This window comes from Crocuta crocuta, unplaced genomic scaffold (assembly GCF_008692635.1).
Source record: "Crocuta crocuta isolate KB4526 unplaced genomic scaffold, BGI_CrCroc_1.0 scaffold118, whole genome shotgun sequence".
Lineage (NCBI taxonomy): Eukaryota > Metazoa > Chordata > Mammalia > Carnivora > Hyaenidae > Crocuta > Crocuta crocuta.
This window is the reverse complement of record NW_027551558.1, coordinates 4679426-4692627: the sequence shown is the minus strand read 5'-3', so window position 1 is coordinate 4692627 and position 13202 is coordinate 4679426. Positions and strand designations below refer to the sequence as shown.

Genomic DNA, 13202 nt, shown 5'->3' with positions numbered 1-13202 from the left:
CCTCTCTTTTTTTTTTTTTTTTTTTTTAATGTTTATTTATTTGGAGAGAGAGCAAGCAGGGGAGGGGGAGAGAGAGGGGGAGAGAGAAGCTCAAGCAGGCTCTGCACCACCAGTGCAGAGCTCATGCTGGGCTCGATCTCATGAACCATGAGGTCACGACCGGAGCCAAAACCAAAAGTTGGATACCTAACTGACTGAGCCACTCAGGCGCCCCAAAACATCAGTCATTTGATTCAAGGCCTTTCTTTTCCTTTTGCCCACTCAGCAGAGAGGGGAGAAGAGCCTCTAGTGACTGGAGTGAAGTTGGGCCTCATGTGCTGTCATGCACCTTTCCTCTTGCTCTGTCTCTCTTACCCTAGTTGGAGCAGTGAGAGACAGAAAAGAAAGATGTCTACATCCTTGACTGCACATGGTGGTAGCCCCCTCCCCGGGGCATCTCAACTGCTGACCTAGCTTATTGCCCAAGGTCCTCAGGTAGTTGGGGGATGACACTTCCATGACCTTCCTACCGGGAGCTCTTATCTGGCTACTCTTTCCTCCTGATGAGCAGCATGGGCCTTGTACCACATACCTGTGATGCTTGTGTTCTCTGCACCTAAAGCTCCCAGCTCACCTTCTGCCACGGTCTACTGTCAGGGCCGCAGACGCCAACGCGGATCCATCATTCTTACCTCTTAGAAACCAGAGCCTCTGGTGATGTGTGCACACTTGGGAGCCAGAGCGAGCATCCGTGCCCTGCTCTACCTGGCCATTCTCACCAAACCACCTCTTCTCCCTTCTACATTTCTCCAGTTGAGAGGCACAGGGCAGTTAATGCAAATTCACCAGCCAAGCAGACACGGTAGGAGTTGAAATCCCATCCCCTGACCTCTCTCTGGATGTGGAGTGTTGTTCTTTGGTGAAGGGTGGGGCACGGGGGCTGGGGAGGAGGGTGAGACCAATTCCTCTGCAGTGTCCCTCTCAGTGGGCCTTTGGCTGGAGCTGTTTGTACTTAGGTTATGGGGAACTAAGCGTACTCTCAGTCTCATGCCCAGCTGACAATCAGGAACAAGACCAAAAGTCTTGCTTGGGTTCCTCATTCACAGATCTTCAGATGAGGAAAACCAGGAGATTTTAGGTCACATGGTTGGCACTCCATGATATAAGAGATAGGTCCTTCGGATCAGTGTTCCTCATGGTATCACCCAGGGAGGCACAATGTCAGAGATGGCTTCTCTTCTGTTCACTGGACTCTGGCTCCTCAGTATCAGGAGATGGAAAGAATGGAGAGAAAAGACATGAGAGTTGAAGCCAGATTGGGGGGGGTCCTGATATGGGTAACATTCAAAGCAATGTCGATATCAAAAGTTTCAGAAGAATACACACAATAATTGCACTAGTTCGGTATAGTAAATGTACAATAACACACAAAACAGTACTATGTTAGGGCATCTAAGTGGTTCATCGGTTAAGCCCCCGATTCTTGATTTCGGCTCAGGTCAGGATCTTGTGATTTGTGAGATTAAGCCCCGTATCAGGCTCTGCAATGACAGCATGGAGCCTGCTTAGGATTCTCTCTCTCCCTCTCCCTCTCTCTGCCTTTCCCCAACTTGTGCATGCATTCTCTCTCTCTCTCAAAATGAATAAATCAACATTAGAAAAAAACAGTAGTATGTGTTATTTGTAGATATGATCAAATGTTATAAAATTATGAACAGAGTGGCCATCTTGAGGGTTAAAGCCTGAGTGGACCACATGCGGGTGTCCAGTTGTATGGACAAATGTTTCATTTCTTTAAAAAAAGAAGAAAATAGGAGGAGGCGGAGATCTGGAAGAATGTTATAAACTATAACTTGGAGAAGCTGACTGGCAGGTGCATGTGTGTTCATGATATCATTCTATGTATTTTTCACATGCATGAAACATTTATTATTAAAGTAGATTTGAATAGGTGCAGAGTTTCAACTGGGGAAGAGGAACAAGTTCTCAAGATGGATGGGGGTGATGGGTTGCACAACAGTGCAAAGGTACTTAGTGCCATAAAACTGTGCACTTAAGAAAAGTAAATTCTGTGTGCATATTTCACCATAAGGAAAAACTTGAAGTTGGTCTGACTCTGTGTGGTTCTTGAATTCCTATAGTATGTTGGTGAAACAAAACAAAGGATAATCTTAGTTGTGAGTTGATCAAACTGTTATTCACCTCGAGCTCTTATACAGGATCTTTTTTTTTAATGTTTATTTATTTCTGAGGCGGGGAGGGGCAGAGAGAGAGGCAGACACAGAATTCCAAGCAGGTTCCAGGTTCTGAGCTGTCAGCACAGAGCCTGATGCAGGGCTTGAACTCACAAGCTGTGAGACCATGACCTGAGTCGAAGTCGGACACTTAACCGACTGAGCCACCCAGGTGCCCCTCTAATGTAGGATCTTTTGATCGTCACATGTCATTCTAGGCTCAAGCTTTTGAGAACAGCATGTCACTGGACATCAAAACCTTTGGTTCCACATTTGGTATTGACTCTAATGGTCCTTGATGTCTATTACTTGATTCTGTGTCTCAATTAGTCCTGAGGGCTTTCTACATAAGTGATCAGCTACCTAGTAACCTTTTAGGGATTCTAGAATGCTACGTCATTCCAAAAACACCTCCAGCAGTGTACTACCATAAACCTTTCTAGAATTAAATTTAAAAAAATAATGGGTGTCTGCAGTATCAACATGAGTAGAGTTTTTTGTTCGTTTGTTTTTTATTGCAAGTGTCTCCAATAACTACATCCACACAGTTGTAGGGTAAACTCAGTTGGTCATGTTACAATGTGATGGCTAGTTGAGGCGGAATGGAGATATGGAAAAGAACATGTCTTTGTTACAGGGAAAGAACAAAGAGCTGACATTGACTATGGGCTGCGGTGGGTCAAGGGTAGTAGTGGGTCCCACGCTGGAGGCAGTGCATACTCTCTGAAACCGGGAGAAAGCAGGGCAAGATCAAATGAATGTACATGTTTGCGTGAACATGTAAACATGTCACGGGGAAACCACACCTGGTATCTCAATGGTACATCTGATGACTGCAGGGATTCACATTTTGTTGAGAGCGTCTCCTGGGTGTCAGGCACTTAGCACACAAATCCTCACACCACCATGCTGAGCTACATTTTGAGGATGCGTATGTTGAGCTTCTGAAGCTCAAATACCTTTCCCAATACTATCTGAATGCAAGGTCAGTTGACTCCAAAATCCAATATGCCGCGATGGCTCTGAGTGATGGCTTTCTTCCTATTTTTGCTTATTCTGAGACAGGGTCTTGGTTTGTGGTGGACTCTACTTTGGGTCTGCTCCATACATTTTCCTACCCTTCTTTTGATTCCAGTAGGAAACTACTTCGTGTATACACATGGATCCCACGGTCCATAATCCAGGCTTGGTCAGTCCTAACACAGTATGGTCTGCACACAGTTCAGCAATTGCCTTGTGCCCTGGGATGGGTAAGCCAGAATTGTTCAAAATTCTTTTCATCTGAACTAAGTGGGGATTGTATGCTTGTTTCTCATTCTCTGTCCCCACCCCCGGCAGCACCTCTCTCAGAGGTAGATGTGCCGGTAGCAACTTTTCTTTTCATTAGCATAGAATTTGTCAGAATCAGAGAGTCATGACAAAAATGAAGAGCTAGACAGATAAGCACAGAGAAGGAGAGGGGGATCTAGAGGGAATAAGAAAGTCCTATGACATTGTTGGAGATCCTGGATCCTTCTGTGCTTGAAATCCCTTGGAATGCTCAAGTTCAGGAGTTAACTCTTCCTCATTTCTGCATAAGTTGGGTTTCTGTCTCTTGCAGTTGAAAGAATTCTGACAAATAGAATCCTCCTCCATAGTTCAGTCTTTCCCATTAGATTTTCCTTCTGATCAATACCAACCCTAAACAATACAGATTTTCTTCCAGAATAATGTCATGAGCTTCTCTCTTTGGAAAAGAGATAAAAGAAACATATTGAGTTTGGGATTTCTATGATGAGGATGTTTTGGTTTAAATTATAAAATAACTTAATGGCTCAGAAGCAACTTTTTATGTATCTCTTTGGTGTAACCTAGCCAAATAAATGCTTTTAATAATCAAAATAAAATTCAAGTTGAACCAACAATGTCATGCTTCTGTACCCCTCTCCTCACCATCCCCTCCCTCCACAAATCTTGGGAATAAATAAATGAATGAGAGCTGATCCCTGCTTCCAATGGGACAGCTTGGAGTAGACTGGCTATTTATCGATGGCTCTTTTCTGGGAATCGGTGGGCTGGCGAGGGAGAGTGGGGAATGGCACATTTGGGTTGTTGAAACGATGCTTCAGATCACAACAACTTTCTCCTAGGATCAAGCTGATCTATCACAGAAATGAGAACTGAGCACAAGGACACGTTGGTGTCAGGGGTGATTGCCATGATGTGTCTTTCCACCATCATCTGTCCCGAAGTGAAGTCTCCAGACCATCTTGGTACCGACTGGGACAACTGCGAATGCTTAAAAGTTTTCACATCCAAATAAAAAAAGTCTCTTTCTTTCTTTCTCTCTCTTTCTTTTTTCCCCCAATAGCTAGTTTAAAGACTCCTGAAGGAAAGAAGAATATACCATCCCCCAAAGTGCCATTTTTTATTATCTTGAACGAAAAATACTTGGGAAATAGCTGGGGCAGGAAGGACACTCTGATCTTCCTTTGTCCCCCCTGAAAGCAGGAAATACATTTCCCATGTGAAAGGTACCCTCTCTGTACAAGGAGGGTGGAAGGATCCTTCTCACCAGAGATCAGGAATTTACGTCTGAGAAGGCTATATAGACAAAATTTACTTCTTCACTTCTTTATTACTCCATGCCCAAAAGGAGTGAGTTTGCCTTGTGAGTTCATTACAGATTTACCATTTATCTAAAAGGTATATAAGGTGCTTGCTTTGATCATTTCTTTGGTTCTCATATTTTTATGGGGCTCCTGCTCATATGAAATTAAATTTCTTTTCTCCTAGTCATCTGTCTTATGTCAATGTAATTATTAGATCAGCCAAAGAACTTAGAAGGGAAGAAGGGAAATGTTTTCTGTCCCTATGCTGCTTAAATCACTCCACAGAGATGGTTTAAATGTGGCATTATGCCACAGCAGCTTTCCACAGCGAGGCCGATTCTTGATTGTGGTGGTGGCTTGGTGTGTTGGGTTTTGCTTTGGTTGTTTGAAAGCAACGAGCCTACGGGAGTGGCCTTATTGGACAGTTCTAAGAATTGTGCCTTTTATTTTAACTAGAATCATGAACTAGAATTATTGGCACGCAGTCAAGTCTTTCTTCCTCCTTCCCTCCCTTCCTCTCTCATTCTCTCTCCTCTCTTTCTTTCTCACTTTGTTTGATATTGCTGCCTAAGACATATAGGGTAGATGGTAAACACATAATGAGAGAATTCTACCGACTCTATGCACTTGTTTGCTCTGGCCAGGAAGCCCTGATTTGCTTATCACCTCACCACCATTACCATGTGTGAATTCACATGTAAAGAGGTAACTTTGTTTACTCCTGCTTGTCCCTGAACAAGAGAGTTGATATTTTTCCCCCATGGTTATAAACCACTGGGCTCACTAATAATATGCCTCTCTTTTAAAAAAGGAAAACAAAAAATAAAGCTGACAAGCAAATGTTGTGGAAGAGAAAGAAAAATCACGAGGTACCCCTTGGTGGGGAGTTCAGAGGAAACCGTTGAAGATCAGAAAGGTCAGAAAGAGATTTGGATCATTGATGCTAGAGTTAAGCAGAAGGGCAGAAGCCACAGAGTACCTTGAACAATAAAACAAGAAAATTTAGTGCAGGCCACCGTCATGAGCCCACTGTGCCTTAGGGATCTCAACAGAGGGCTGACCTTAAGTTTCTTTGGTGCCCATTTTCAAGCAGACTGTTAGAATCTGACTGAAGAGCAAAACTATAAACATGAAACACCCTTGGTAATAAATAGAACCTATTGGTGTTTTAAAGGCATTTTGAGTTGAGATCAATAAACCAGTTTAAAGTCTAAGGATTTAAGAGTTGTAGAATGTCCTGCCCCAACTATGATTCTTGGGCACATGAATTATTTTGAACTGATTATTTTTAAGAAACGAGAGAAGCCCTGAACACAGTAGAAATTACCTTTTTGTAAGGAATAGTCCCCACATTTTCAAGGGGACTCTCTATTTGTACATTTCCTGCTCTGTACCAAGAAGGGAAGGATGATTCTAAATCACCAGAAACACTCATTCGTGGAGGAAACACCCTATTTAAGTCTGCATAGCAACCTGCTTTTGTTTACTGTGCTTTTTCTCATAACCTCCCATAACTGCCCCCTCTCCCTCAGCCCCCAACATCTTTCTTTTGTCTTTAGCTGGAGATGGTATTTAAAGTGGTGGCTTGGGCCACTTCAGGGAGTCTTACTCAGTTTTCTGGTATCTTCCGTATATACAAGAGGTATATATGTTACCAAACTGCTGTTTGTTTTTCTGCATTGGCTGGATTCCAGAAATGTGATATGTGACATTCTTCTGGTTACAGTTTTATTAATTTGGGGCTATTTGAGTTTTGATTCTCATTTTGACCAATATGGCTTCCTTTGCATGTTAATAACTTGTTAATTATTTTTAGCTTTATTGCATCCTGGCCAGAGAATTTGTTAATATACTGTTAAGTAATCTTGTGGCACTTATTGTTGTAATTCGACAGGCATTAGAAGCAAGATGAGAATTTTTCTATGACTACGTTAGTGCCTGATTTGCACATTCTCAAATCACTTTCCCCACAGTTGTGAAGTCTACAGTACTATGTTCGGCCAAACATCACTGGATCACAGGTCAAAGTTCAGTTAGCCTACCTTTTACCAGAGGGCAAATGTGAAAGGGACCCTCACCTTTAATGTCTGTTACCCATGCCCCTCGCCTTTCAAGGACCGGTAAGTATGCCGTTACCACTGGGGCATGAGATGATGAAGGTTTGGGCTACAGAAAACCAGTATTCTGAGGTCTGTGGCAAGTAGCAGTCTGGCTGGTGTAAGACACAGGGAGAGCCTCGCAGGGAGATGAGGTTCCAACCGCACTAACAAAGCTGCCCCTGCAGGATGCGTCCAGAACATCATGGCGGAGGTTGTGATCACAGCCCTGGCAGCTCCAATGGACACCGACTGCATCCAGTGTCCTTCTTGTGCATGTACCCGGGCCACCCTGTGCTCTGGTGTCTTTGGCCATAACTCATTCTCCCAAGCGGGGTCACCCCTTCTCCCCCAAGAAAATCCTATCCCTCTTCCTCTTTTCCTGGGCCCTACTCTTCTAAAGGAAGACACTCTCAGTGAGTGAAAGGTGATATGACTTTCCAAATGAATGAGGTCTCGCAGGGAATCCCCAGTGATTTCTTATCCTCACTTACCTTAGGACATGGTGGAAACATCTCTCAGTTCAGAGCATTATTCCTCACACAAATACCCAAGTTTAATTTCTGGTTGAGTGTCTCTCTGGTAGGGCCACTTATCACAGAAGGAAAAAGAAGTATCGGGGCACCTGGGTGGCTCAGTGGGTTGAGTGTCCGACTTCAGTTCAGGTCACGATCTTGCTGTTCCTGAGTTAGAGCCCCATGTCGGACTCTGTGCTGCCAGCTCAGAGCCTGGAGCCTGTTTCAGATTCTGTGTCTCCCTCTCTCTCTGCCCTTCCCTTGCTCTCACTCTGTGTCCCTTTGTCTCCCTCTCTCTCAAAAATAAACCAATATCAAAAAAAAAAAATTTTTTTTTAAGAAAAGAAAAAAGAGGTATCCCCTGAATTTCTATTTTCTCTCTTCTAAAAATTTCATGTTTATGTCTTTAAGCTTCTAACTGGGCCATTACTCGATTATCCTTCCATATTGTCTGTGCCTTCTTAATCATCCCCCCCTTCTTTAACTTTCTATTGTTGTTCAAAGCTAATATCCTTTGCCTTTGAAACAGTGTCCAAAATCAGTGAGAAGGATGTGACCTGCATCTAAATAAGCCGATTGCTCATTTTGGTATTCTTGGCCCTTTCTACAGTGACCCCAATTTACCTTGTTTTGTTCAAAATTCCACAGAAGATCATTAGTTCTATACCTTGTTATAGCAATAGAAGGAGCTTGGGGGGTCCGGTTCCGATCCCAACCTGATCACATAGTGTCTGGGTGACTTCAAGAATACTGCCGAGGCTTTGTTAAGATGGAATACCGCCTACCCGTGGACGTGTTTGGGGATGAACAGGTGAGCCAGGAACACTGTGCGTCTCACACCGTGGCTGCCGGTGGTGTTCGACCAGCCGGCCTGCTCTCCCCGTGATAGGGCAGACGATCGCTCCGATCTTCAGTCCTTTCTGAGGTCCCCTCTTGGATTTTTTCATCACCTACCTGTGCGTGGTCTCCTAGGAAACGGGGAGTCTCACCTCGGAGCGGGAGGGGTTTCTATGTGTGAGTGCGCCCTAGGTGACATTTGGCAATGTCTGGATATATCTTTTGCTGTCACAACTGGGGGATTTGGGCAGCTACTGGCAGCTAGTGAGTAGGGGGCAGAGATGCTGCGGCACACCCAACAGGCCACGGGACAGGGCCCCCAACCAAGAATTACCAGGCCCCATAGTCGGTGGTGCTGAGGTTGAATGTGTTCCTGAGGAGTGTTCTCCCCGTGTGGTCCCCTAAAGATTCCGATGTGCCCAAGTGTACTGTAACTCTCCAAACGCGGGAAAAGATCACCTCCTGGGTGAAGATGTTCTGCTTCCTCGCAACACTGTTGGCTGCTTTTTCCTTTGGCTTAATCGCCCCTGCAAGAGGGAGGGCTTCCCAGAATGTGGCTGTTCTCCATCTTTCCATGCAAAGCTTAAGGGGGGTGGGGGCCTTGCCTGCAGGGTGAGATGTGAAGCCACTCTCGCTCCCCATTCCATAGCCTAATCTCTTCGAGGGTCCCAGGCTGGGTCCGGTACCCCTCACTGCAATGCAGGGGGAGGGATGCCCTGTGCAAAGTTGCTTATTGATTGATCAACGCTCCAGAAAGAAACTCTTCGTTTCACTGGTGGGAGCGGTAAGGTGGATTTAGTGATAGGCGATTCAGACTTTCAAAACCACAAGCTGTGTATCTCCTGAGAGCAGTAAATAACAAAGTAAAAAAAAAAAAAAAAAAAAACACACACAACAAAAAACCTTTTCTTTCCTTTCTGAGAATGTTTCCTTTCTCAGAAGAAAAGGGTGCTGCAATCACTTTTTCTTGTAAAGTGGTAACTGGGAACAATCATTGGTTGCAATTGCTAATTCAGCTGGTCTGTAAAAGACCGTGCATCTCAGGCAAGATTCCCCAGATTTTCCTGTCCACCGCACGCACGCACGCACATGCACACACGGATACACAAGTCTTCTCGTGTGTCCACGTCTGCAGTGAGGACGGGTCACAGGGTCTGCACTTCTTACACCTGGGTTAAATGCAACCTAAAATAAAAACAAAATCCAATAGTGTCACTCACTAAATATTCTTAACGCCACAAAGCTACAGTATTTTTCTTCTCCTTGGAAGTGTTTTCATCTGGTTTTCCCCCAACCAAGAAACGGTTACTTGACTTCTATCATCAGGGTTGATTTTTGTTGAAAAAAGAATTTTTGTGTCTTCTTTTCTTCATGTTGACACAAATGTATTTGTTGGAGCTTTTGTAAAAATAAATTTTCTTTATTTTTAAAGATAAATTCACACATCGTTTATCTGTATGTTTCTTTCCTCCCTTTCCTTTAAGGATAGATTTTAAAGGGGCACCTGGGTGGCTCAGTAGGTTAAGCGTCCAACTTTGGCTCAGGTGATGATCTCATGGCTCCTGAGTTCGAGCCCCACATCGGGCTCTGTGCTGACAGCTCAGCACCTAGACCCTGCTTCGGATTCTGTGTCTCCCTCTCTCTCTGTCCTTCCTCCACTTACGCTCTCTCTCTCTTCTCTCTCTCAAAAACAAACATAATTTTTTAAAAAGGGTGGACTTCAATAAATACTAGTTTTGGGGCATCTGGGTGGCTCAGATAGTTAAGCGGCTGGTCTGACTCTTAAGTTTCAGCTCAGGTTATGATCTCATGGTTTGTGACAGTGTGGAACCTGCTTGCCATTCTCTCTCTCTTTCTCTCTCTCTGCTCCTCCTTTCCTCATGCGCGCTCTCTCTCTCTCTCAAAATAAATAAATAAACTTTAAAAATGTTCAAAAATACAAAGCTAAGATGAATAAATGGTGACGAGGCAATTTTCTGGGGATGTTTTCTCCATGCAGTGGAGGAAAGAGTAGCCTTCCTTCTTCTTTATGTTCTTATATAGTCTGCAGACATAGAATGAAGTTTCTAACATAAACACCTAAGGCCATTGCTTCTCTTAGCCGTAATTCACTGCAAAATGATTATCATTTCATTTCCCATCTAAAAGCATGCTTTCCTTTGTCTTTGTCTTTTGGATACATTTTCATTTTTGTTCCACCAAGAGGCCAACTTGAACAAGTTCCATGCCTTCTCTGGCCCTTAATTCCCCCAAACCTGGACCGTGAGGTTTGGACTACGTTAGTGGTTCTCTAGCCTTGCTGCAGAGCTTAATAGATACACAGTCCCCGTCTGAGCCCCCATGATTCCATGGCAGACAGGTAGGAGACCCTCGCTGTGGATCATCTATTAGATTACACTCAGCTTTAAATGTCTGTGATCTGAAACACCCATTTCAGTGAGGCTGGTGGAATTGGCAGTTCACTGGTGTCCAATGGAAAGGTTGGGTTGGTATGGTGATTCCAGGACTAGTTTGGTTATAGATATCAAAAGTGTTAAACATGTACCTGACCTGTGATCCAGCACTTCTCTTTCTAAGGCATTTATTCTTTAAAAAAAATTTTTTTTAACATTTATTTATTTTTGAGAGACAAAGAGAGACCGAGCACGAGCGGGGGAGGGGCCGAGAGAGAGGGAGATGCAGAGTCTGAAGCAGGTTCCAGGCTCCTAGCTGTCAGCATGCAGGGCTCGAACCCACGAACCATGAGATCCTAACCCGAGCTGAAGTTGGATGCTTAGTCAACTGAGCCAGTCAGGCAGTCCCTAAGGCATTTATTCTTAAGTGAAAGTTTTTGTTGTATCAGAGAGTTACAAGGATATTGACTGCAGTATTACATAGAGACAAAATGAAAATCTACCTATTTGGGGAATGCTTAAATAAATTATGGTACAATGACCCAGTGGAATACTGTGCAGACATTTAAAATATTAATTCTATAGAAAATATTTTAAAGCGTCAGAAAATACTCTCGATAGGGATTCTGGGGTGACTCGGTTAAGCATCCAACTTTGGCTCAGGTCATGATCTCACAGTTCATGTGGGTTTGATCCCCACCCACATTGAGCTCTGTGTTGATGGCTTAGAACCTGAAACCTGCTTCAGTTTCTATGTCTCCCTCTCTCTCTCTGCTCCTCCCCCTCTTGTGCTCTGTCTCTCTCTCCCACTCTCTCTGTCTCAAAAAAAATTAAAAATATTTTTTAAAAAGTACTCATGATATACCAAATAAAGTAGCAGGTAATACATAAATCTCATTTTATTTTGGTTAATCATCAATGTGAAATAATATCTGTAAGGCTATAGAGTAAAATGATGATAATGGTTCTCTCTGGCTGGAGGGATTAGGAGTAATTTTTTGGTTTCCTTTTACTTATCTGTGTTTTTCTAATATATCTAGGGCATTTTGTACTATTGCTTTAATTTAGACAGCTATTTTAAAATCGTTCTCTAATCTGGCTCCTTCAAGATATACATGTTTGCTCTTTAAACTCTGCTCTATCCCTTTGTTTTCCAGATTGTGCTTAGGGACAAGTTCAGGTCTGTTGGGAATAATACTAAACTCAAAATAGTAAACGTGAGTGGGCTCCACTCTGATTTGCTGTCAGATAGCCCCGAAACAAGTGAGGGACATAGATTCCCCATCAAGAGCACAGTCCAAGCCAGAGTGACGTAGTCCTCAATAAATGTGTAACCAGGATGCAGACTAAAGAGGAAGTTCTAAGTTGGAGGGATGCACAGAATCTTTCCAGACCAAGGAGAATTAGGGAATGGGGCTTTCCCCAAGTGCAGAATCAGAGAACAAACTGCTGCAGAGATAATGGAAACATATCCTCAGCTATTCAAGTAATTGGTACATTTGGGAAAAATAAAGGATTTGAATCTGAGGGTCAAGTAGCAGCGGGAATATGGACGTATGTGGAAGAAATCTGGGAAGTCCTAGCCCTGACTGAATCTTTGGGGAAATGAGGGGAAAGGCTTCTTCCTACTCCGACCAGACTGAGACAGCCTAGGCCACTGATTTGGTGACTGGAGCATGAGTTGGATTTTAGTTTCAAGGTATTCCATCCTCTGGGCACGCTGTGCAGTGTACAACCTAAATGACTGTTCTTACAACCACACTGAGGCTCAAAGAAGGCACATAAATTTCTCCGTAGTCTGCAGCGCATGCATCCGGAGTGAAGACTCTTAAGCAATGAATTTGGACGTTATTCTATGGGCTGTGTGAACCATTGCTGGTTTTCAAGAAGGGAACTAAACTGAGTGTGTGAAGACTGAGGCAGATGTGGAGAATAATTAGGAAGCCATTGCAGTAGTCCTGGTGAGAAAATGAAGGCCTGAATCGGGGCAATGTCAAGGAGTCATAAAATAAGTGGTGAATGCATATTGTGTAGGTAGCATGCAAGAATTTGCAAGTAAGGTGAAGCAAGAGGGGGCTGAGAAGAAGGTCCACCTGCATATGGGTCTTAAAACCACCTGTACGTGCTGATGGTTGCAGGTGTGGGAATGCATGAGCGTCACTGGAGAGAGAAGTAATGGCAGATGGAGCACACCTGCATTTGAGCTGTAGCCGGGGAGAGAGGGATCAGAGTGGGAATCCAAAAAGAACAATCAGTGGTGAGAGGGAGGGCAACAAGGGAGTGGTGTGTGGGTTGGAGTTTCAAAGAGGAAGTGGTCACAGTGTCAAATGGTCCCAGTGGAGAGTAGATGAGAATTGAGATTTGCATGTCACTCGAAAGGTCTTCAGTTACCTTTTATCAAGCAGTTCAAGCAAGACTCCGGAAATCAGACCCTAAGGGTCCAAGGAGTGGGTGTGCAACGGGGGTGGTGAAGGCTGGGGTAGGGCGTCGGGCAGGTGCTTGAGCAGGAAGGAAGGAGAGACAGAGGGCAGCAGTTGCATAGGAAAGTGAATGCAAG

General features: G+C 44.0%; 1 protein-coding gene across 1 annotated transcript in view; it reads left to right on the top strand.

The window, feature by feature from the left end:
- Positions 1–8301, top strand: part of IL1RL2 (interleukin 1 receptor like 2) — a 62454-nt gene extending 54153 nt beyond the window's left edge. The window contains exons 11-12 of the mRNA XM_077749187.1: positions 6920–6924; positions 8162–8301. Coding sequence (XP_077605313.1) covers positions 6920–6924; positions 8162–8301 — 145 coding nt within the window. The remainder of the gene's footprint in view (positions 1–6919; positions 6925–8161) is intronic.
- Positions 8302–13202: the final 4901 nt, after the last annotated feature.